The 23,005-nt window shown below is 22.6% G+C and overlaps 2 protein-coding genes across 6 annotated transcripts in view; one reads left to right on the plus strand and one right to left on the minus strand.

The window, feature by feature from the left end:
- Positions 1-3,226: 3,226 nt before the first annotated feature.
- Positions 3,227-14,945, minus strand: LOC122507416 (UV excision repair protein RAD23 homolog B). Its single transcript, XM_043620116.1, has 6 exons — positions 14,734-14,945; positions 14,575-14,647; positions 13,992-14,151; positions 8,558-8,758; positions 8,150-8,484; positions 3,227-4,596 (listed from the first exon to the last, which is right to left on the minus strand). Exons 1-6 carry the CDS (start codon positions 14,797-14,799, stop codon positions 4,331-4,333), a joined length of 1,101 nt encoding a protein of 366 aa, XP_043476051.1. The 5' UTR covers positions 14,800-14,945; the 3' UTR covers positions 3,227-4,330.
- Positions 14,946-15,549: 604 nt separating this feature from the next.
- LOC122507412 (vinculin) overlaps positions 15,550-23,005 on the plus strand; it is a 44,311-nt gene continuing 36,855 nt past the window's right edge. For 3 of the 5 annotated variants that reach the window (XM_043620107.1, XM_043620109.1, XM_043620108.1), the window contains exon 1: positions 15,550-15,789. In XM_043620107.1, the coding sequence (XP_043476042.1) occupies positions 15,733-15,789 (57 nt within the window). In that variant the 5' untranslated portion in view covers positions 15,550-15,732. The remainder of the gene's footprint in view (positions 15,790-23,005) is intronic. The other 2 variants (XM_043620110.1, XM_043620111.1) reach the window with 1 other exon arrangement.

Raw genomic sequence — 23,005 nt, forward strand, 5'->3', positions numbered from 1 at the left:
CGCGACGTGCGTACTGCGCTTTATTTTCTTTAAAAAATAAAGGTGAAATCCTGCAACGAATTTTTATTATTCATCATAAAATTAAAATACTTATTTATAAAAATAATTTATTTCTTACCAAGAATTTTATAAATTTTTTTAAATAATTCATTTCTTTTTACTAATTTTATACAAATTCTAATTTAAATAATTGAATTCCTAAGAAATTTGTATTATTCATGAAAATAATTGAATTCTTAGGATAAGATTTTTACAAAAAATTTTTTAAATAATTGAAGTCTGTAAGGAAATTTTACGAAAATATTTGATATTAAAAATTATTGAATTGCAAAAAGTTATAAAAATAATTAAATTTTACAAAGAATTCTATTAAAATTTTGACAAAAATTCAATGTCTGCGTGGTATTTTATTAAATTTTTTTGAAAACAATTGAATTCCTATAAAGCATTTTTTTACCATTTATGAAAATAATTGAATTCTTGCGAACGATTTTATATTAGAATTTTTGAAAATAATTGAATTTCCAACAAGAAATTTATTACTTTTAAAAATAATTGAATTCTTGTGATGAATTTTGTTATTTAGAAAAACAATTAAATTTTGCAAAGAATTTCATTCCATTGCCTCAAAATAATCTTATCTTCAGAAATAATTTTGTTATTTATGTAAATAATTTAATTTTTGGGAAGAATTTTATAAAAATCTAAAAGAATAATTGAATTATTTAAAAAAATTAATTTTAAATAATTGATTTCTGTCAAACTCCTTTAAAAATTCCAATATTTTTGTAAATAATTCAATTCATCCAAAGAATTTGAAAAAAAACATTTTTTTTAAATAATTGATTTTTTCGAGGAATGGAAATCGAATTTTTAAAAATAATTGCATTTTTTGAGCAATTCCTATAAAATTGTATTAAAAAAATTAAATTCCCTCGATGAATTTTATTATTTACGAAAATAATTGAATTATTGCGAAAAATTTTATCAAAATGTTCAAAAAGAATTGAATTTCTGTGAAAAATTTCATTATTTTTGAAAATAATCGAATTTTTCATAGGAATTATTTTATAACATTTTTTAAATAATTAATTTTTTCCACTAATTTTATGCAAATTCTAATTTAAATAATTGAATTCTTGAGAAATTTTTATTATTCATGAAAAGAATTGAATTCTTACGAAGATTTTTACAAAAATTTTAAAAATAATTGAATTCTGTTTTGAAATTTTATGAAAATTGTATAGATAATGAAAATCAAAATTTTTTTAAATTTCTGACAATAATTGAATGTCTTTGTGGTATTTTATTAAATTTGTATGAAAATAATTAAATTCCTAAAAAGCATTTTATTATTTATGAAAATAATTGAATAGTTGCTAAGAATTTTTCTAAAATTTTTAAAAATAATTGAATTCCTGAGAAGAATTTTATTATTTATGATAATAATTGAATAATTGGGAAAAATGATATTAAAATGTTTAAAAAAATTTAATTTCTGTGAAAGATTTTGTTATTTTTGAAAATAATTGAATTCTTCATAAGAATTTTATAAATATTGTTTTAAATAATTAATTTTTTCGAAATATAATAAATATTATGAAAATTTTATTTTAAATAATTGAATTCTTATGAAAAATTTTATTTGTGAAAATAATTGAATTTTTCGATTAATTAATTGAAAATAGTATTAAAAATAATTGAAATTCTTTGATGAGTTTTATTATTTAATTGAATTCTTGCTTAGAATTTTATCAGAAAGTAAAAAAAAAATTTAATTTTCATGAAGAATGTTATTATTAATGAAAGCATTTGAATTATTGTGAAGAATTGTATAAAAATTTTGTGAAATAATTGATTTTTTCGAAATTTTTTAGAAAATGATTTTCTAAATTAATTGAATTGCTGTGGAAGTTTTATTATTTATGAAAATAATTGAATTCCGGATGAATTTTATCAATTTTTTTTAAAATAATTGAATTCTTTTGCGAAATTTCATGAAAATACTAGATATTGAAAATAATTGAATTTTTGAAATTTAAAGTAGTAGAAATTCTCCAAAAAAACAGAAATAGTAGCTTTTAGTGACTTAAATTAAAAAAAAAGGACCGAAATAGTAGCATAAAGTAAAAAAAGTAGTAAATAGTTGATTTTAGTAGATGAGTGCGAAGCCTGTATATTTCCAATTCGAATTTGTTAAAACAATTACAGGAGAACATTTTCCACAGGTTTTTTTAAAAATATTTTTGAGAGAAACAAAGAATAAAAATATTCAAGTGGAATCTCTAGTTTTGTTTTAAGAGGAAATATTAAGAGAATTTTTCCTTTCAACACGAAATTACTTTTTTTAGGGTGTAAGCCCTCTATATTATAAATATTCTTCTATAAATAAAGAAAACAATTTAAATACATGCATGAGAAATACATTTATGAGTATTTTATATGTATGTACATATTTAATTTTTCGTCAAAAACAATAAAATTAATAAAAACGGGTTGTACTTATAATAACTGCGAAAGTTATTTTTAAACATTTTTTAATTAAAGCAAAAAGTAGTAAGAATTATTTTTATTTGAAAACCTTAAAGTATTTATTGAATTTATGTATTTATAAGTAGTATTACAAGTATCTTTGCTTTTGTAAGACAGAAATGAAATTCTTGTTGAAACACAAAACCAATATTGGAACAGTAATGAATGTTAATATCGTTTGTTTTTTTTAAATTAAAAAAAGAAAACATTATTTTAAAAAGAATGACATTTTTTTTCTCGATTAAACATGTCTATATGCACACAAAATTCTAAATATATGTTCTCCAGCTTATTAGTTCGACACTTCGTTTTATATTATACGATCATTGTCAAATATGCGTATGTTTTTCCTGAAAATTTTGTTCTATTATTATAATAATAATTATTATTATTATCGTTATTATTAATATTACTTTTATTATTATTATTATTAAACTGTCACGAAAAATCCCAAAGCCTTTGCACAATTCTCATATTACATTTTTTTTTTCTTCAGATCAGATAAAGAAATTGATTGAAAAAGCTTATTTAAATATTTCTCAGTTAAAATTCAACAAATTCGAAATGAATAATGATGACGATCATGATTTTGTGATTAAGAATGAAAACTTGAATTGTGTGCAAATTGTAAAAAATATACAAGTCTTTTTGAAAAGTATACGCCTTGTGCATGCTAAATAAAATTTCTCTCAACTTATATGCACTTTCATTTATTTCTTTGTTAATCACGAAACGCGTAACATTATTCATTTGTCAAGGATTAACTCTATACATAATTGAAGTTCTTAAATATTTTGAAAATTCGAAAAATCATTAGGCTTTCTAAGCTTAACGCCGAACACATTTCTTCGCTATCGATTAATAAATACAAATTAGATATAGTTGAATGCATTTATCGCTGTACACAAGCATGAGAAACTTGTTCATTGTTCTTCATGTATTATAAAACAATTTTTATTAGTTCGTGGATGTGTTTTGGACATTCGCTGATGAAAACTTTGGAAATTTTTTTTTTTTTTGCAATATTCTTCATTTTTCCCCTTCTTTTTCTTTTTTTACAATTTCAAGAGCTTCCAGAGATCTTAAAAGTGTATTATTTAGTATATAAATATAATTAATTTGCATTGGAAAAATCAATGAAAACACAAGACGTATATACATATATACAAATACATTATAAACGCACGCCAAACAAAGAAGAGCGTGGGCGTGCTGCACGCTGAAGCTCACACATACGCACACATCACTCACAAAATGTGCCTATATCTTCTTGTGTTCTCATTGAATTTCTCCAAGCAAAAAATAACTTGAAATTGCTTTGAGAATAGTTTTTCTTTTATTTTTTCCTTTAGAAATAACATTCCCCGATTAAAAAGAAAAATGAATTCTTGTCATAGTTAATAAGAAATTTTCATTACAATTAGAGAATTAAAAAAGCGTTTCAATTCTTACCAGGCAAAGTGAATTTTCCTTGCGCTTAAAACGTTTTTAGTTTTCTTTTCTTTTCTTTTCTTTTCTTCTTTTTCTTCTTGAAATCTTCTCCTTTTTCAAGAACAACACTAACAATATTCTTTTATGGTAAAATTTGCGCGTCGTCGAAGGTGTCTAGTTTATGTCTTCAACAAATAGATCTTTTTTGTTTTTGTTTGTTTGTTTTTTTTTTCTTTACCGAAATTGAAAGATACTCGGACAACTAATGAGTCAAAAACGTCAAGCGCACCTTTCTAAAATTAACAACGAAGTCATACCCGTTCTGTACCAGATTCCTAATTCTATAGCAATTTATCGTCTCTTTCTTTCAATCGTCAAGATTTTGCGAGAGTAAAAAATTGGCAGCAAGGTTCTCGTTCTTTTCACAAGCAAAGTACGCTTGGACAACAAGGTGCTCGGGGAAGCCGAGGGCTTTTAGTCTCTCGATTGCTTCCTTGTCTTGAGGAGTCACTTGAATTACGGCTGGACCTGTCCCTGTTCCACCACCACCACCACTTCCGGACAGGGGATTCACTGTTCCACCGGTTGCTGAGACTGGAGCTGTTCCTGCTGGCGTTCCTCCACTTGCACCTACTAAATAATTCAAGACATTTTATTCACTCAGCACATTGTGTGTGTGTATTACTATTTTTGTAAAAGAAACAATATTTTAACATCTCGTTGTCTAAATCTCAAAATATTTTCAATTTTATCTGCTTTTCTAGGTATTAAACAATACACGATAACTATCGCAAAGTATATTCTGAATCCAGAATTCGCACTCGATAATTAATTTTAAAAAAGTAGTAAAAAGTAGTTTCCAAACTAAAAAAAGTAGTAAAAAAATAGCTATCGAAAAATTAAACTTGACGACCAAAAAAACTCGTTTTAGACACTTCACAAAACTGACAAAAAGTCCACTCCATATTTTTTATTTTCCTGACTTTCTCCTAATTTTCATCAAAAATATTTCTTTTTTATCTTGCAAATAAATTGAATTCCGACAACGAATTTTATTATTCACGAAAGAATTTAAAAATTTATAAAAATAATTTAATTTTTGCCAAGAATTTTATTTTAATAATTGATTTCTTTCGAAGAAATTTATTAAATTTTTTTCAAAATGATTGAATTCCTAAAAAGCATTTTATTATCTCTGAAAATAATTGAATTCTTGCGAACGATTTTATTAGAATTTTTTAAAATAATTGAATTTCCAGGAAAAAATTTATTACTTTTAAAAATAATTGAATTCTTGTGATGAATATTGTTATTTATGAAAACATTTGAATTTTGCAAAAAATTTTATTTAAAATGCTTAAAAATAATTGAATTTCCGGGAATAATTTTGTTATTTATCGATATAATTGAATTCTTGTGAAGAATGTTATTCAAATCTAAAAGAATAATTGAATTATTTTAAAAAAATTGAATTTAAAACAATTGATTTCTTTCGAATAATTTTATTAAAATATTTGAAAATAATTGAATTCCTGTGAAAAATTCTAATATTTTTGTAAATATGTAATTGAATTTTTGCGAACGATTTTATTAGAATTTTTTTAAATAGGTAATTGAATTTTCAAGAAGAACAATTTTATTAAAATATTTGAAAATAATTGAATTCCTGTAAAAAATTCTAATATTTTTGTAAATAATTTAATTCTTCTAAAGAATTTCAAAAAAACCATTTTTTGAAATAATTAATTTTTTCGAGGAATTGAAATCAAATTTTTAAGGAGAATTACATTTTTTGAGCAATTCTTGTAAAATTCTTGTAGAAATATCTACAAACTGAAATTAGTAGATAACTTTTCACAAATTTAGATTTAGAGAGTAAAAAATTTTAAAAAAATTGCGAGTTAAAAAGTTTCTTATAATATATATAATTCATAAAAGAGATTTTAAAAAGTTTAACTCAAAAGTAAATTTTGAAAAATATTTAAAACTAAATTTTTTACATTTATTCTAATTTAGTCTAAAATCAATTATATATGTATTTTATTCTTTTACTTTTTTTGTTATGGAAAAAGCCATACAAACGAAGACCTCTATATTTTTATTTTTTTACTAAATTCATAAAAATATTTAACTGCCCTATAACAATTATTACAATTCCCATGACAAAGCCGTAAAAAGTATTTAAAATTGAGAAGATATTTAAAATACTGTCTGAATAAATGACAAATTTGAATCATAAAATTAAAAAAGAACTGATTTGAAATAACTTGCGAATTTTTCTTGTAAACAAGTCGATTTATCACGTAAAAAGTGTACCAGAAGCTTTGCCAAAAAATTTTTCTTTTTTTGTAACAGAGGATTGGGCTGATTCGCCACGACTTTCATTAATAATTCAAAATATAATACAATTCAAAAATTCAAAAATATAAAAAAATTAAACTATATTTTAAGAAAATTACATTAACTGTAATGATTTTACTATTAACATGAAACAAGATGTACAGTTTGAATCAACACGTTTGTGATTTGTAATTATTAAATTTTATTTTTTCGACTTCTTTTACTTAAAAAAATTTTAAATTAGATCATTTTTAATATTAGTTTCACTTTCTCTCGAAATTCCTTTTTTGTTCTGGAACAAAAAATTTCGACGGATTGTGTTCTCATTGAAATATGTATTTTTGTACGAAGAATCTAGAAAATATATATACAAAACATGATTTGATTTCACTGTCACTGTGTTTTTAAGATTTTCATAAAAAAAATTTTTTTCCGTTTTCTTAAACTCAGTTAAAATTTAAAAAACAAATGAATATTTTTAGCATTAAAAATCACATCACGTATTTTCTTTAAAATAGATGATAAGAAGGTGACAAAAAATTTAAGTAAAATAGAATTATATGCATGATAAAGTAATTTGTATTTATCGAGATTTTTATTAATTTCATTTCTTCTTCTTCTTCTTTATAATTGAAGATTCAAAACAATAAAAATTTATTCAGAAGACTGGTAATTTTTTATCAATAAAAATTAGAAAGAGCAATTTACAAAACTTTGAAAATATTTAAATTAAGTTCTTTATATTTATTAAAGTCGATAACTATTTAAAATTATTCAAATAACAAAAAAATATTTTGTTTATTTGAATGGATTTTTTGAATAAAGCAAGTTTACAAAGGTTGATAAATCTATTTTTGCAACTTTCTTCTAGATATAATTTTTATGCATAAAATTGGTAAAAAATATAATTTATAATTATTATGTTTTGCTAAATTGTTCCTAAAATATAAGTTGTACCTAAATAAAAAAATACATAAACTTAAGTTTGAAATAACTAAATTTGAGATTGATTAAAATAACTAAATTTAAATTTAAATACTGTTTAAAATTTGGATAAATTAAAATTCAAATCAACTAAATTTGATCTTACATGATTGGAATTTCCTAATATTAAAAATGTTTAACGAATTAAATAAGAGTTGAAATCGATGAAAATTTTAGCAAATTAAAAATAAAAACAAATAAAAATAAAGATTAAGAACAAAATAAAATAAAGATTTATTAACATATAAATTGATTACAAATTTTTCGAAATTAAATTTTTGAAAATTCGTACAAAGCAGGTGAAATAGATGAAAATTAACGAAATAGGTGACAAAATTTTAAAAAGGTGAAAAGGTGACAATCTGCGATTTTTGGAAAATGATTTTAATAATTTAGTTTTTCTCGAAAAAAAAGTGTCAGCAGCTTTAAATATTACAATTTTTGACTTTACCAATTAAAAATTATATCTTTGCGAGTAAATTTTAATAAATATATAAAGAGCCAAAATGAATGACTAATTTTTTTTTCGAAAAATAGAGTTTTTTTAATACTAAATAAGTTCGTTTCAATGCGAATTAAACTCGCACTTATCCGATTTTTTTAAAATATAGTTTAATTTTTTATATTTTTGAACTTTTGAAAATTATAACACTATTTTTGAAATTGTGTTAAATTTTGAGTTTTTAATGAAAATGACCTGACTGAAGGCCCACCAAACCAATCCACGAAAACGCCGTCTTGTGAAAAAAAGAAAATAAGAGTATTTTCTTTTCACCGTTCTACATATCTTCTAAAAATCAAAAATAATTATTCACTAATTACTATTGAAATTGGTGGATTTAAAAAAGAAAAGTGAACTTACCAGGTTCGTTAAGCATGCGCACGAAGGCTTCCTGATTTTGAGAAATGAGTTGCAAAAGGGCTGGATTGGTTTGACCGATTTGCTGTAAGACAGCATTTAGTAATTGTGGATTTTGTTGAATGACCTGGCGCATCTGTTGGAACTGTGGTTGTGAACGAAGAAACGCGAGAGGATCCTGACCCTGCTCCAGGGGAGCATCTTGGGCTTCTCCTCCTTGGTCTTCGGCCGCGTCGTCCAACAGCTGATAGGGGATCCCTGTTAAGAGATACTCGACGGCTCTGTCTGGATTATTGAAACTGGCCCGCAGCGCTTGCTCAACTTGCTCCCGAGGATATCTGCAAATCGACTCATTAGCTTAGAATTTCATTGGAGGAGATTTACTTGAGAGTGAATTAAAAAGATGCTCACCCCATGTCCATTATATTGGTTACCATTAAATTGTACTGCTCGCCCATGAGCAGCGCACCTTCCGCCTGACCTTCCGGACCTGTTATTGTAATAGTTGGCTGTGCCGCATCCTGTTGCTGTTGTGGCGTTGCTGCTGGCTGTGGTGTTGCAGTGGCTTGTGGTGTTGTGGGTGCAGGATTCGAACTAGGTGGCGTTGCTATGCTACATCCAAAAAGTTTCTTTTATTATTAATTAAAGTCACATTTTACTGCCAAAATAAAAAGAAAATTCTTTGAAAGCAAATTATTACGAAGACCTTAAGCAGGGTTGCCACGCTTTTGCTCATTTCAAATTCCCTGACTTTTCCAGGTTTTCCAGGTTTTTCAAACTACATTTATATTTTACAAAATTTTTAATTCAAACCCTTTTGAAATTAAACAACTTATAAAAAAATTCTTATAAAACATAAAGAAATCGATCACTCCGAGTAATCGATTTCTTTATTTTTTCTAATAATTTAAAATTACTTTCATCATTTCAATTCAATTATTGTTTTCCAGAATTTTTAATTTTAACTAAAATTCTTCTTTCAATTCATTATTAATAATAATTTTTGAAACATTTCTTTAAAAATTTTCAAATCCTTTTGTATACAATTCAATTTTACGAAATTTCTTCGATTCGGAAATTCTTCAATAAAATATATATTAGAAAATAAAAACTTGAAATAACTTCAAAAAAATTCAATTCAACTTTTACAAAAAAATTAAATCTACACAATTTTAAGTTAAAAGTATGAAAAATTCAAACATTCAATATCAACACGGAGAGAAATTTATAGTAGTGGGTAACATAATTGTGGTTAGGGTGACCATCTTTAATGCTACAAATACGGACAGCTATCTAGATAGTCACCGTTACCATCAATATCATCAGGAGTAACATCTTGGTAGTACGGGGTAGCATAACTATATTTTTTTTAGCATCTGTGATGGTTGGCAGTAGCATAATGATAGTATCGTGTAACATCATCTTTTTAACATCAAAATCTGACTATCCATTTCTCTCAGTGAAAGATTATAATTTCAAACCTTTTCAAAACTCAATTATTATCTAAAGTTTTAAATGAAATTCATATTTGAATCAATTATTATTAGAAAATTCTACGACAATTCAATTATTTAAATACAACAAAAAATAATTTATTGAAGAATTCAATGTTTTTTAAAATTCAACTCTCATTTAAAGAATTTTATCAATAAATTTTTAAATAGGTAATTAAAATTCTTTTGAAGAATTTCAATAAAATTTTTAAGAATCATTTCATTTTTCGAGAAATTAGATTAAAATTGTATTAAAAATAATTGAATCTCTGTAAAAAATTTTATTGAATTGAGAAAAGTTTTTGAAAATAATTGAAATATTTCCAAGATTATTATTAACATTTTTTTAAAAAATTGAATTTTGACAATAAATTTTTTAAACTTTTGACCATAATTAAATTTCTGCTAAGAATTTTATTACTTTTGAAAATAATTGAATTCTTGAGACGAATTTTTTAATAATATTTCTTTTTAAATACCTAATTATTTTTAATACAAAAATGAATAATTTATTAAATAAATGAATGTTTCTCAAAACTGAATTCTCATTAAGAATTTTATTAACAAATTTTTAAATAATTGCATTATTTTGACGAATTTTAATAAAATTTTAAGAATAATCACATTTTTCGAGGAATTCGATTAAAATTGTATGAAAAATAATTGAAATTCTGCAATAAGTTTTATTATCTATGAAAATAATAATTGAATCCCTGTAAAAAATTGTATTACATATTTATAAAAATAATTGAATCTCTGTAAACATAAATTGAATATTTTTGAAAATAATAGAATTATTGCGAAGAAATTTATAAAAAACTTTTAAATTCATTCCTTTTGGAAAATTTTATTAAAATAGATATTGAAAATCATTGACTGGCGGAGAATTTTTGAAAAAAAAAATTGAATTTGTTAAAAAGAATTTCATTAAAATTTTTGAAAATAATTGAATTTTGGAGAAAAATTTTAATATTTATAAAGATAATTGAAATTTTGACGATAAATTTTTTAAACTTTTAACTATAATTGAATTGCTGCGAAGAATTTTATTACTTTTGAAAATAATTGAATTCTTGAGACGAATTTTTTAATAATATTTCTTTTTAAATACCTAATTGAATTCTTTTGTGAAATTTTATTGAAAAAGTAGATATTGAAAATAATTTGAATTTTGATAAATTATAAAAATGAATGAAATTTCTACGAAGAATTTTATTAAAATTATTTTGGAAAAAAAATTGAATTGTTAAAAAGAATTTCATTAAAATTTTTGATAATAATTTAATTCTTTCAAGAAATTTAATTAAAAATGTATTGACAATAATACTTATATTTTAATAAATAAATTAAAGGAAGGATTTTTAAAATAATTGAATTTCTCTGATGAATTTGAATAAAATTTTTAAGAATAATTATACACTTTTCGAGAAATTCCATTAAAATTGTATTAAAAATAATTGAAATTTTGCGATGAGTTTTATTTATTTATGAAAATAATTGTAAATCTATAAATTTTTTTATTATTTATGAAAATAATTGAATCTCTGTAAAAAAATTTGATTATTTCTGAAAATAATGGAATTTATTGTGAAGAAAAATTGTAAAGGAAACTCTTTTAAAATTGAATTAAAGAAAAATTAGATTTCAAGAATAAGCACAATAACTTTAGAAAACAATAACTTTTCAGGATTCCAATCAAAATTCCCTGACATTTCCAGGTTTTCCAGGTTTCCAGGTTGCGTGGCAACCCTGTTAAGGTATTATTTTCAAATTTGGAGAAAATTTGCGATGCTAAATTTTTATTCAAGTTCAAACTTCAACTTTTACATGCGTTTACGTTAAAAATAAAAAATGTTAACCACGTGCAATATCTCGTCTTTTGACATGCCAAAGGGTTTTGAAATTTTTATCACATTTTAAGAGCACCCGAAGAAACATTTTTTCAAAATTTGATGAAAATCTGTCGAAAATCAATTTTATCAAGAGTAGCAGCCGGGGAACTACTTTAACAACTTGTAAATACTGCTGAAATACAATCTTTTTACTCGATGATTAATATTTAAAAAGTAGCTTTAAGACTGAAAAAAGTAGTAAAAAATAGTAGCTATCAAAAAATTAAATTTGATGACTCATATTTTACATCATTTCAAAATTAAATTAAATTCAAAAATAAAATAGTTTTTTAAATATAAATACCTATTGAAATATTTATTTTTCCACAGAAAATAAAATATTTTTAATGAATTCAATGTATCTGAAGCCTTTTTGAAATTTAACTATTTCTAAAAATTACAACTGCAATTCTTACAAAATTCAATCGTTTTTTTGTTGATAGATAAAATTGTTAAAAGCTTTCATCATTTTACTTCAAAATAAAAATTTTAATATTATAACAGTTTTACAACAATTCAAATTTTCAAAGATTTCAATTTAAAAGCCTTTGGAAATTTATAATTTCTCAAAATTCACACTATACCTAACGCTTCTAATATTCAAAAATTATCTAAAATTTTAACTGTAATTCAATTTTAAATCAATTCTTATTATGTATAAAGTTCTACGAGAATTCAATATTTATTTAAATACATGAATAAATAATTCATTGAATAATTGAATATTTCTTAAAATTGAATTTTTATGAAGAACTTTATCAACATTTTTTAGCATAATTTAATCTTTTTCTGAGATTTTAATGAAATTTCTAAGAATAATGACGTTTTTCGAAGAATTTACTTAAAATTGTTTTAAAAATAATTGAAATAAAATTAAATTGAATTAATTAAATAATTCAATTATTTTGGGAAATTCTATTCAAATAGTAGATATTGAAAATATGTAATTCAATTCCGACAAATTTTTGAAATTAATTTAATTATTATTAGGAAGAATTTCATTAAATTCTAATAAATAAATTATACCAGTTTTTTCAGTAGTTGAATTTTTTTGAAGAAATTTAATAAATATTTCAAGAATGATTGCATTTTTGTGAAATTCTTTTAAAATTGTATTAAAAATAATTGAAATCTTGCGATGAGTCTTATTCAATATGAAATATATTATTTTTGCAACCAATTCTATTTAAAAATTTTAAAATAATTAAACTCCTGCGTAAATTTTATTACTTATGGAAATAATTGAATGTTTAAAAAGAATTTTATAAAAATTTATTTTAAATAATTGAATTCTTTTGGGAAATTTTACTGAAATAGTAGATGTTGAAAATAATTGAATTCCGACAAATTTATGAAATTAATTAAATTTCTGCGAAGAATTTTATAAAAATAATTGAGTTGTTACTTAAACTTTCATTGAAATTTTTGAATAGAATTAAATGCTTTTCGAAAATTTAATTAAATATGTATTGAACATAATTATTAAATTCTAATAAACAAAAAGCAAAATGTTTTAAAATAATTATATCCTTTTAAAGAATTTTAATAAAATTTCAAAAATAATTACATTTTTCATGAAATTTATTTAAAATTGTAGTAAAAATAATTGAAATCCTCCGATGATTTTTATTAGCTATGAAAATAATTGAACTTTTGCAACGAATTTCATTAAATTTTTTTTAAATAATTGAATTCCTAAGAAAAATCTTATTACTAATAAAAATAATTGAATTCTAGTGGAAAACTTTATTAGAGATTTTTTGAAATAATTGAATTCTATTGGGAAATTTTTTTATTAAAATGGTAAATATTGAGAATAATAATTGAATTTCGAAAGTTTTTTAAAAATAATTAATTTTTTCTAGATATTTAATTAAAATATATTGAAAATAAATATTAATTTCTAATAAGCCAATTTTATCAAAATGTTTTAAAATAATTGAATTCTTTTAAAAAATTTTAATAAAATTTCAAAAATAATTACATTTTTCGAGAAATTCATTTTATTATTTATAGAAATAATTGAATTCTTGCTTAGAATTTTCTTAAAATTTGTTAAAATAATTGAATTCCTGACAAGAATTTTATTATTTATGAAAATAATTGAATGTTTGCAAAGAATTTCATAACAATTTATTTTATTTTTTTTATTAATGTGGTAGATATTGAGAACAATCGAATTTCGAAAATTTTTCGGAAAATAATTGATTCGTTTGAAAGAATTTTATTAAAATTGTTTGAATTCTTAATTATTTCAAAGAATTTTATTAAAATTTGTAAGAATAATTTTTTATTCCAACTATCAGCGAATTTAAAGTAGTGCAAACTCTCAAACACAGAAAAAGTAACTTTTAGTGTCACAAAATGTAAAATAATATCCAAATAGTATGAAATCGTAAAAAGTAGTAAATAGTAAATTCTAGTAGGTGAATAGAAGGTCTGAAAATATATAAATACTACCTTGGTGTTGATTGTTCTTTGCTGCTATCCCCGTCAGCTTTCACCTCTTCGCTCGTACTCGGACTAACTCCGACTTTTGGTTTTGAAACCATAACAACAATAAATTTCTTCTCATCGATATTATATTCTGTCAAAGGTTGCTCATCCGTTAATATTTTTCCTGAAAAATATTTTTTTCTCTGTTAAGAACAAAGATATTTATAACGCATTCAAGAATAATGACTCATGAGATTTTGAAAGTATTCAATTACACACAAGTAAATAAATACACTTCTTTCTGCGATTATTTTCGTATTTTCGTAATTAGTGTTTCTAAATTTTCCAAAATATGATCAGAGAATTTATTTTACTGTTAATAATGAAAGAGAAAATGTATTGTAAATAAATCCTAACCTATTTCTCCTTAAAAATCGAAAATTGATTTATAATCCTTATAATTGAGGAATTTTTTAAGAAATATCAAGTTTCGTGGTAAAGTAAACAAGGGAAGGGGATTATTTTCAAATAGTAGATTAAACAAAACTGTAATTGGCAATTTTCAATTGAGAAGTGAGGTTATGTAAAGGAATGAAACTTTACTTACCGGCGTATATCAACTTTTGATGTTGAGCGGGAAGTCCTTTTTGAGCTTCTATTTTGTCTTTAAGTTCCTTTACCTGAAAATAATGAAGATAGTGATGAGAATAAAAATTTTCGGTTTGAAACAAAATTTTCTTTCCGGTACTTATGTTTTTTTACTCACCGTTTTTGAGGGCTCAATCTCAACGGTAAAGGTTTGTTGCTGAAGGTTTTTTAAAGTTATTATCATTTTGCTAACACTCTTTAATTACCGCTACCTAGTTGAACGCCTGTTTGCGTTGCACAAATGGAGAATAAGATGTTATTTTTGCAGAAAAGATGAGTCGGCACAGCTTTGAGTTCCTCAGTGTGCGACCCGAAAACATATGTCATTGTACATACCTCACCAGTGGAAAGTGAAAAACACCAAGAAAAAGCACAACTTTATAATCCACCAATGAAATTTCACTAAATGTTCTATTCTTTTGGAACTTTTTATAGACCCGAATTCCTCATTGGTTGAGAAAGCGTGAGTCTGTCTCCTGATTGGTCACCAATTCCAAACGGAGAAATAGGTTAAGATTTCATGTATTTTTTCCACTTAAGGCGCTCTCTCACCTCTACTGCCTGCCTGCCTGCACAGGCAGGCGCAATGAGAGTAAGGGAGAAAAAACATTTAATTTGAATTTTCTGACTCTCTTACTCTTATGTGTTACCATGACGACCTGCAGGCAGGCAGGCAGGCAGTAGAGCTGTGCGAGCGCCTTTATTCTTTTTTTCTATATAAGTTTTAAAAATTTAATATTTTTCGAAAATTTGCAAAGAATGTTTAAAAAATGTTTCAAAATTATGGGTAAATAATTAAAAGTAATATTAAAAGCATTAAAAGTATTCAAATAAAATTCATACCTATGAACTGTGCATAAAATCCAGATGCCGCAATTTGGAAATTTGTATGTATTTTTTCCTCATATTTTTTTTTTGTTTTCAGCAAGTTTGCCGTGGTTTGTGAACCGTCAGTTAAGTTTTGCCCGTTCTTCGGTATTGATAGTGTGCTATTTGACGTTTCGTGCGGCATTAATTTATATTTGTTTTATGTCATTTAAGTTGTTTATATTGTTGTTGTTGTGATTAATTTTTTTTTTTAAGTTTGGCAGCTGATAGATTATAAAAAAGAGGAAATATGCCAGTCTTCCACACGAAAACAATAGAGAGTATTCTCGATCCTGTTGCACAGCAGGTAATTTTTTAAAAATAATATCGTTTACCTGTTTATCAGTACAGGTGCATAGTTGCTACTCTATGTACATATGGTTTTGACATTTTTTTAAAATTATAACTATTTGTACATAATTGTAAGAGTGACAATTACTTAATTAACGTATGGAATGTTCCTCATATGTTTTTCTTTCTTTTTTGAAACCAAGAATTGCTTGCACTGCATTTTTTCTGTAAATAACTTAATTACGAAAATGAATACATAGTTTTAAGAATTATGATCACTGTGAAAAACAAATGAAAATCGTTGCTTAATTTCTTAGAAAATAAAATTTTGACATATAGGAAGATATTTTTAAATATTTTTAATTTGACTAATCGTGACTAATTCTGACTAATTGTCTTGAATACTAATTTTTTAGTTTAAAATAGTATTTTTTGAATTCTATGAAAATTAGGGAAATAAACATTTAAATTACGATATTACGAAATTGAAATCCGATTGCCAGAAAATTAATAATGATTGTTTAATGGTTTGCAATAGGCAAAGTTTTATTATCTGTTGAAATTTAAATGTCCCGAAAATATATCACTGAAGTGACTGAAATAAATGGCAGTTTCATAAAATTAATGAGAGATAGATTTGAAAATCACGACTTGGAAGTTTTTACACACGTGATTATAAATAGGCGTGATGTCATTCATTAAGAAGAGAAAAGAAAGAAGCAATTTAGTAAGAAGGAATATTTGCTTTTGAATATATGCTCAGTAAAGAAATGTAAAGTAAAGACAAGAAAGTTGCTTACTTCCAAAAATGGTCATTAAAAATTTTGAAGTCTCGGGTGACACAAATAAAACAGGTTGAAAATGACAATAATGCGGATTTATGAATTTTTAGATTTTAGATTTAGTTTAGGATTTTGAAAGCAATTTCATAAGGTTCTTAGGGAATAAATTTGTTGATTATGTGGGTACTAAAAATACGTGTGGTAAAAATAAAGGTACAGCCAATGGCTGATTACACAATATAGAGCTACTTCTGAGCTATGAGGTGTTCCCTTTCTCCCAACTAACGCAACTTAAACTGTGAATAGGCTTTCCTCCAGTGCCCACCTGCATTATGTTATGAAAATCATTCAAGTCATATGCCCATACAAGGAGACTAATGACTTTTAAATTGTCACTGAATTTTGCAACATTCTTAAAAACGGCCACAAATTTTAATTCGCGAAACTTATTACTGACAATAACTTCTCAAAAAGCCTGCAACTTAGAATCTTATTTCCATTCATATTCAACCTTTCTCAATGTTGTCTCTATGAATTCAACATTTTCATTTTCTAAACTTTTTCATCTTCAATTTTCAATTAAAAAACTATTCTCGAAAATTATAATCAAATTCTTTAAAACGATTCAATTATATTTTCAAAAAATATTACAAATTCAATTATTTTCAATATTTAGTATTTTCATCAAATTTCCCAAAACAATTCAATTATTTTAAAAAATTGATAAAATTCAATTACCTATTTTCATAAATAATAAAATTTCCACAGGAATTCAATTAATTTAGAATAGGTTTTTCAAAAACATTTTGAAAAAATCAATTCTTTAACAGAATTTTCATACAATTCTTCACAATAATTCAATTACTTTCACTGATAATAACTTTTTTCATTGAAATTCAATTTTTTTAAAAAATTCTTGATACAATTCTAAGCAAGAATTCAATTATTTTTATAAATAACAAAACTCATTGAAGAATTTTAATTATTTTTAATACTATTTAAAATTAATTAACCGAAAAATTCAATTATTTTCACAAATTAAGTTTTCCACAAGAATTCAATTATTTTAAAATAAAATGTTCATAATATTTATTATATTTCGAAAAAATTAATTATTTAAAACTATGTTTATAAAATTTTGCACAGAAATTCAATTTTTCTTAAACATTTTAATAAAATTTTTCGCAATAATTCAATTATTTTTATAAATAAAATTCTAAGCAAGAATTCAATTAAATAATAAAACTCATCGAAGACTTTCAATTATTTTTAATACTATTTTAAATTAATTAATCTAAAAATTCAATTATTTTCATAAAATAAAGTTTTCCACAAGAATTCAATTATTTAAAATATAATTTTCATAATATTTTTTATACTTCGAAATTCAATTATTTTTGAAAATTTTAATAAAATTCTTAGCAACTATTCAATTACTTTGATAAATAATTAAATTCATCGCAGGATTTCAATTATTTTTAATACAATTTTACAGAAATTGATCGAGAAATGTAATTATTCTTCAAATTTCAATTTCAATTCCTCTAAAAAATCAATTATTTAAAAAAATATTTTTTTTTAATTCTTTGGAAGAATTTAATTATTTACAAAAATATTAGAATTTTTCACAGGAATTCAATTATTTTCAAATATTTTAATGAAATTGTTTAAAAGAAATCAATTATTTTAAATAAAAATTTAATTACATTTTTTTGAAATAATTCAATTATTTTTTTAGATTTTAAAAAAATTCTTCCCAAGAATTCAATTATTTACATGAATAATTCTTCATGAATTCAATTATGTCGATAAATTACAAAATTATTCCCGAAAATCCAATTTTTTTGAGGCATTTTAATGAAATTCTTTGCAAAATTCAATTGTTTTCATAAATAACAATATTCATTACAAGAATTCAATTATTTTTTATATTAGCAATAAATTTCTTTAATGGAAATTCAATTATTCTAAAAAATTCTAATAAAATCGTTCGCAAGAATTCAATTATTATTTTAATAAATAATAAAATTCTATTTATGAATTCAATTATTTTAAAAAATAATTAATAAAGTACCACACAGATATTTAGTTATATTGTCAAAAATTTTAATAGAATTTTTTGTAAAATTTAATTAAATTTTTATTTTTACTATTTTTGAGAAGCATTTCTTTTTAATTACATACTATTAAAAATTGTTAGAATATTTTTGCAGAAGTTTTAAAAAATTAAAAACTTGTGAATTTTGTATAAAAATTTTGCAGGATTAAATATTTTTTTTTTAACAATATAATATCACACTAAAATTCGTAAATCCAAACAAAATAACAGCACAATAGGTATATATTTTTTTTAATTTTAGCATAAAATAAAATGCTTTAAAAAATACTTTTTCAGAAAAAATTCTTCTATCATTGTTCAAAATTTTATTCATAATTTTGAACAAATTATTAACAAAGGTAGTAGAATTTTTTCTGAAAAAATATTTTGGATAACAATTAAATATATGAAAATTATTCTGTATTATAATTTAACAAATATTTTTAATCAATTATTAATTTTATTTTTTGAAAATCTTAAAAATTTTTAAATTCATACGATTGATTGTTCAGAATAATGGAAACAGTGTTTGAAAGTTATCAATGAAAAGTAATAAAGATAATGGAAGATGTTGAGTCTTTAAATAATCACCAGATTTAAACCAATCTCAAAATTGACGACTTTTAGAGGTGCGGCAATTTTTTTTACGCTTTTTCAGAATTTATAATAAAAAAATAAAGAAACCAATAAGTAAATTTTTTACTTGTTTTATGCCATTTTTTATATTTAAAAATGTTATTTTTTTGAAAAAATTGAAATTTTCCAAAATCAATTTTATTATTAATTCTTCAAAAGAGTTAGGTATATGAATAAAAAAGAACGTATAAAAATAACAATAAAGTTAAATATAAAAAAGAAAATATAAAACTTTAACTTTTATAGCGTCAATTTAGATTTAGTTCATTGATATATTTTAGTTTTGTTATACCTCTGCAACTACATATTAGATTGCAGGAGTACTCTAAGTACGAAAGGGCATGTCCCTAATGAAAAGAAATGAAAATCTGCTTTAAAGTCAAATAGATTGTTTTCTGAGCATAAAAAAATATTTACAAAGTAAAATAAAAATATTTATTGTGACATTTTGATAGTGATAGGGATAAAAATGTTTTTTCAATAAATGAAAAACTGGAGAAAATACCTATAGTTGAGCTTTATTAATCCGACTCAAAATACTCCAATTTTTGTCCCCTATGAGATCTAAAATTTAAAAAAAGAATCAAGCTTGTTTTGTTTTTGAGATATTTAGGCTAATGTAATGTTAGAAGGGGTGGCGAAACATGTGTGGCTAGTATATTCTTTCATGTGTGTATTTCCTCATTAATACGAAAATTTGAATTAAACGATTTTTTTTTTTTGGTTTTGTATTATTATTAAGTATTAACAAAAGAACTTATTGGAGGTGTAATGTAAAACTACAAAAAGTAGGTTGTAGTATTTGCAAAAAGAGATTCGTTTTCGCTTATTGTAAACATCGTTGTTTGTCCTCATTCGGATGTGTTTTAAAAACACCATTTCTTGACTCCTGCTTCAGAGCCAAACAACGAAATCTAATATTAAATAAATAAGGAAAGGACCAATGACATTTTAACTCATGAAAATTTAGGTTGTTAATAGTTATCAACCAACTTTTTGAGTCAAAATAATTGTTTATTTATAAAATACAACAATTGCTCAAAATTATTTAATGTCATCTTTTCAACAATTAGTCGTCAAATAAGTCGTCTGATTTTCAATAATTTAATATCAAAGGACGTTAAAGATTATTAATAATATTACTAATATTATTAATATTGTGAATACCTAAGTTAATTTCTTGAAACATTTTTATTCACATTTTTTTGAAATTAGTTATCAGGGTTGCCACGCAACCTGGAAACCTGGAAAACCTGGAAATGTCAGGGAATTTTTATAAACCTTGAAAAAACCTGGAAAAATCAGGGAATTTTGATTGCAATCCTGGAAAATTATTGTTTTCTAAAGTTATTGTGCTTATTCTTGAAATCTAATTTTTCTTTAATTCAATTTTAAAAGAGTTTCCTTTACAATTTTTCTTCGCAATAAATTCCATTATTTTCAGAAATAATCAAATTTTTTTACAGCTAGATTCAATTATTTTCATAAATAATAAAAAAATTTATAGATTTACAATTATTTTCATAAAAATAAATAAAACTCATCGCAAAATTTCAATTCTTTTTAATACAATTTTAATGGAATTTCTCGAAAAATGTATAATTATTCTTAAAAATTTTATTCAAATTCATCAAAAAAAATTCAATTATTTTAAAAATCCTTCCTATAATTTATTTATTAAAATATAAGTATTATTGTCAATACATTTTTAATTAAATTTCTTGAAAGAATTAAATTATTATCAAAAATTTCAATGAAATTCTTTTCAACAATTCAATTTTTTTTCCAAAATAATTTTAATAAAAATTCTTCGTAGAAATTTCATTAATTTTTATAATTTATCAAAATTCAAATTATTTTCAATATCTACTATTTCAATAAAATTTCACAAAAGAATTCAATTAGGTATTTAAAAAGAAATATTATTAAAAAATTCGTCTCAAGAATCCAATTATTTTCAAAAGTAATAAAATTCTTCGCAGCAATTCAATTATGGTCAAAAGTTTAAAAAATTTATCGTCAAAATTTCAATTATCTTTATAAATATTAAAATTTTTCTCCAAAATTCAATTATTTTCAAAAATTTTAATGAAATTCTTTTTAACAAATTCAATTTTTTTTTCAAAAATTCTCCTTTAGTCAATGATTTTCAATATCTATTTTAATAAAATTTTCCAAAAGGAATGAATTTAAAAGTTTTTTATAAATTTCTTCGCAATAATTCTATTATTTTCAAAAATATTCAATTTATTTTTACAGAGATTCAATTATTTTTATAAATATGTAATACAATTTTTTACATGGATTCAATTATTATTTTCATAGATAATAAAGCTCATTGCTTTAATCGAATTCCTCGAGAAATGTGATTATTCTTAAAATTTTATTAAAATTCGTCAAAATAATGCAATTTTTTAAAAATTTGTTGATAAAATTCTTAATGAGAATTCAATTTTGAGAAACATTCAATTATTTAATAAATTATTTATTTTTGTATTAAAAATAATTAGGTATTTAAAAAGAAATATTATTAAAAAATTCGTCCCAAGAATTCAATTATTTTCAAAAGTAATAAAATTCTTAGCAGAAATTCAATTATGGTCAAAAGTTTAAAAAAAGTTATAGTCAAAATCACAATTATCTTTAAACATAACAAAATTTTTCTCTAAAATAAAATTATTTTCAAAAACTTTTCTCAATTCAATGAAATTTTTTTACAGAGATTCAATTATTTTTAATACATTTTTAATCTAATTTCTCGAAAAATGAAATGATTCTTAAAAATTTTATTGAAATTCTTCAAAAGAATTTTAATTACCTATTTAAAAATTTATTGATAAAATTCTTTAAATGAGAGTTGAATTTTAAAAAACTTTCAATTCTTCAATAAATTATTTTTTGTTGTATTTAAATAATTGAATTGTCGTCGAATTTTCTAATAATAATTGATTCAAATATGAATTTCATTTAAAACTTTAGATAATAATTGAGTTTTGAAAAGGTTTGAAATTATAATCTTTGATATTGAATGTTTGAATTTTTCATACTTTTAACTTAAAATTGTGTAGATTTAATTTTTTTGTAAAAGTTGAATTGAATTATTTTGAAGTTATTTTAAGTTTTTATTTTCTAATATATATTTTATTGAAGAATTTCCAAATCGAAGAAATTTCGTAAAATTGAATTGTAAACAAAAGAATTTAAAAATGTTGAAAGAAATTTTTCAGAAATTATTAATAATAATTAATTTACACTTTATAAAGAAGAATAAATTTTAGTTAAAAATTGTGGAAAACAATAATTGAATTAAAATAATGAAAGTAATTTTGAATAAGTTACAGTAACAATATTCTTATAATAATAATAGGTATAAAATGATGATTTTATCAGTCCAACATTTTTAATTATTATAAAACATAAAGATATCGATATTTTCATGTTTTATAAGATGTTTAATTTCAAAAAGGTTTGAATTAAAAATTTTGTAAAATATAAAATGTAGTTTGAAAAACCTGGAAAAATTCCGCTTTTTAACCTGGAAAACCTGGAAAAATCAGGGAATTTGAAATGAGCAAAAGCGTGGCAACCCTGAAGTTATATTTTTAAATATTTAATTGAAAAATTTTCAAATTCGAAACTTTATGAAATTGTCTTGTAAACAAGTGGACTTTAGAAATATTTTAGTTGACGCCTTCAAACAAAATGTAAATTTTGAT

This window comes from Leptopilina heterotoma, unplaced genomic scaffold, assembly GCF_015476425.1.
Source record: "Leptopilina heterotoma isolate Lh14 unplaced genomic scaffold, ASM1547642v1 Lhet_47, whole genome shotgun sequence".
In the NCBI taxonomy this organism is placed as follows: Eukaryota; Metazoa; Arthropoda; class Insecta; order Hymenoptera; family Figitidae; genus Leptopilina; species Leptopilina heterotoma.

Bases quoted from the DNA above. Each gene is read 5' to 3' on its own strand.
- LOC122507416 (XM_043620116.1), bottom strand. From the start codon at position 14,799: ATGATAATAACTTTAAAAAACCTTCAGCAACAAACCTTTACCGTTGAG. The intron at 8,759-13,991 runs GTAGTATTTATA...TTTTGGATGTAG, and splicing joins AAAGAACAATCAACACCAAG to CATAGCAACGCCACCTAGTT. The intron at 8,485-8,557 runs GTGAGCATCTTT...GTCGATTTGCAG, and splicing joins ACCAATATAATGGACATGGG to ATATCCTCGGGAGCAAGTTG.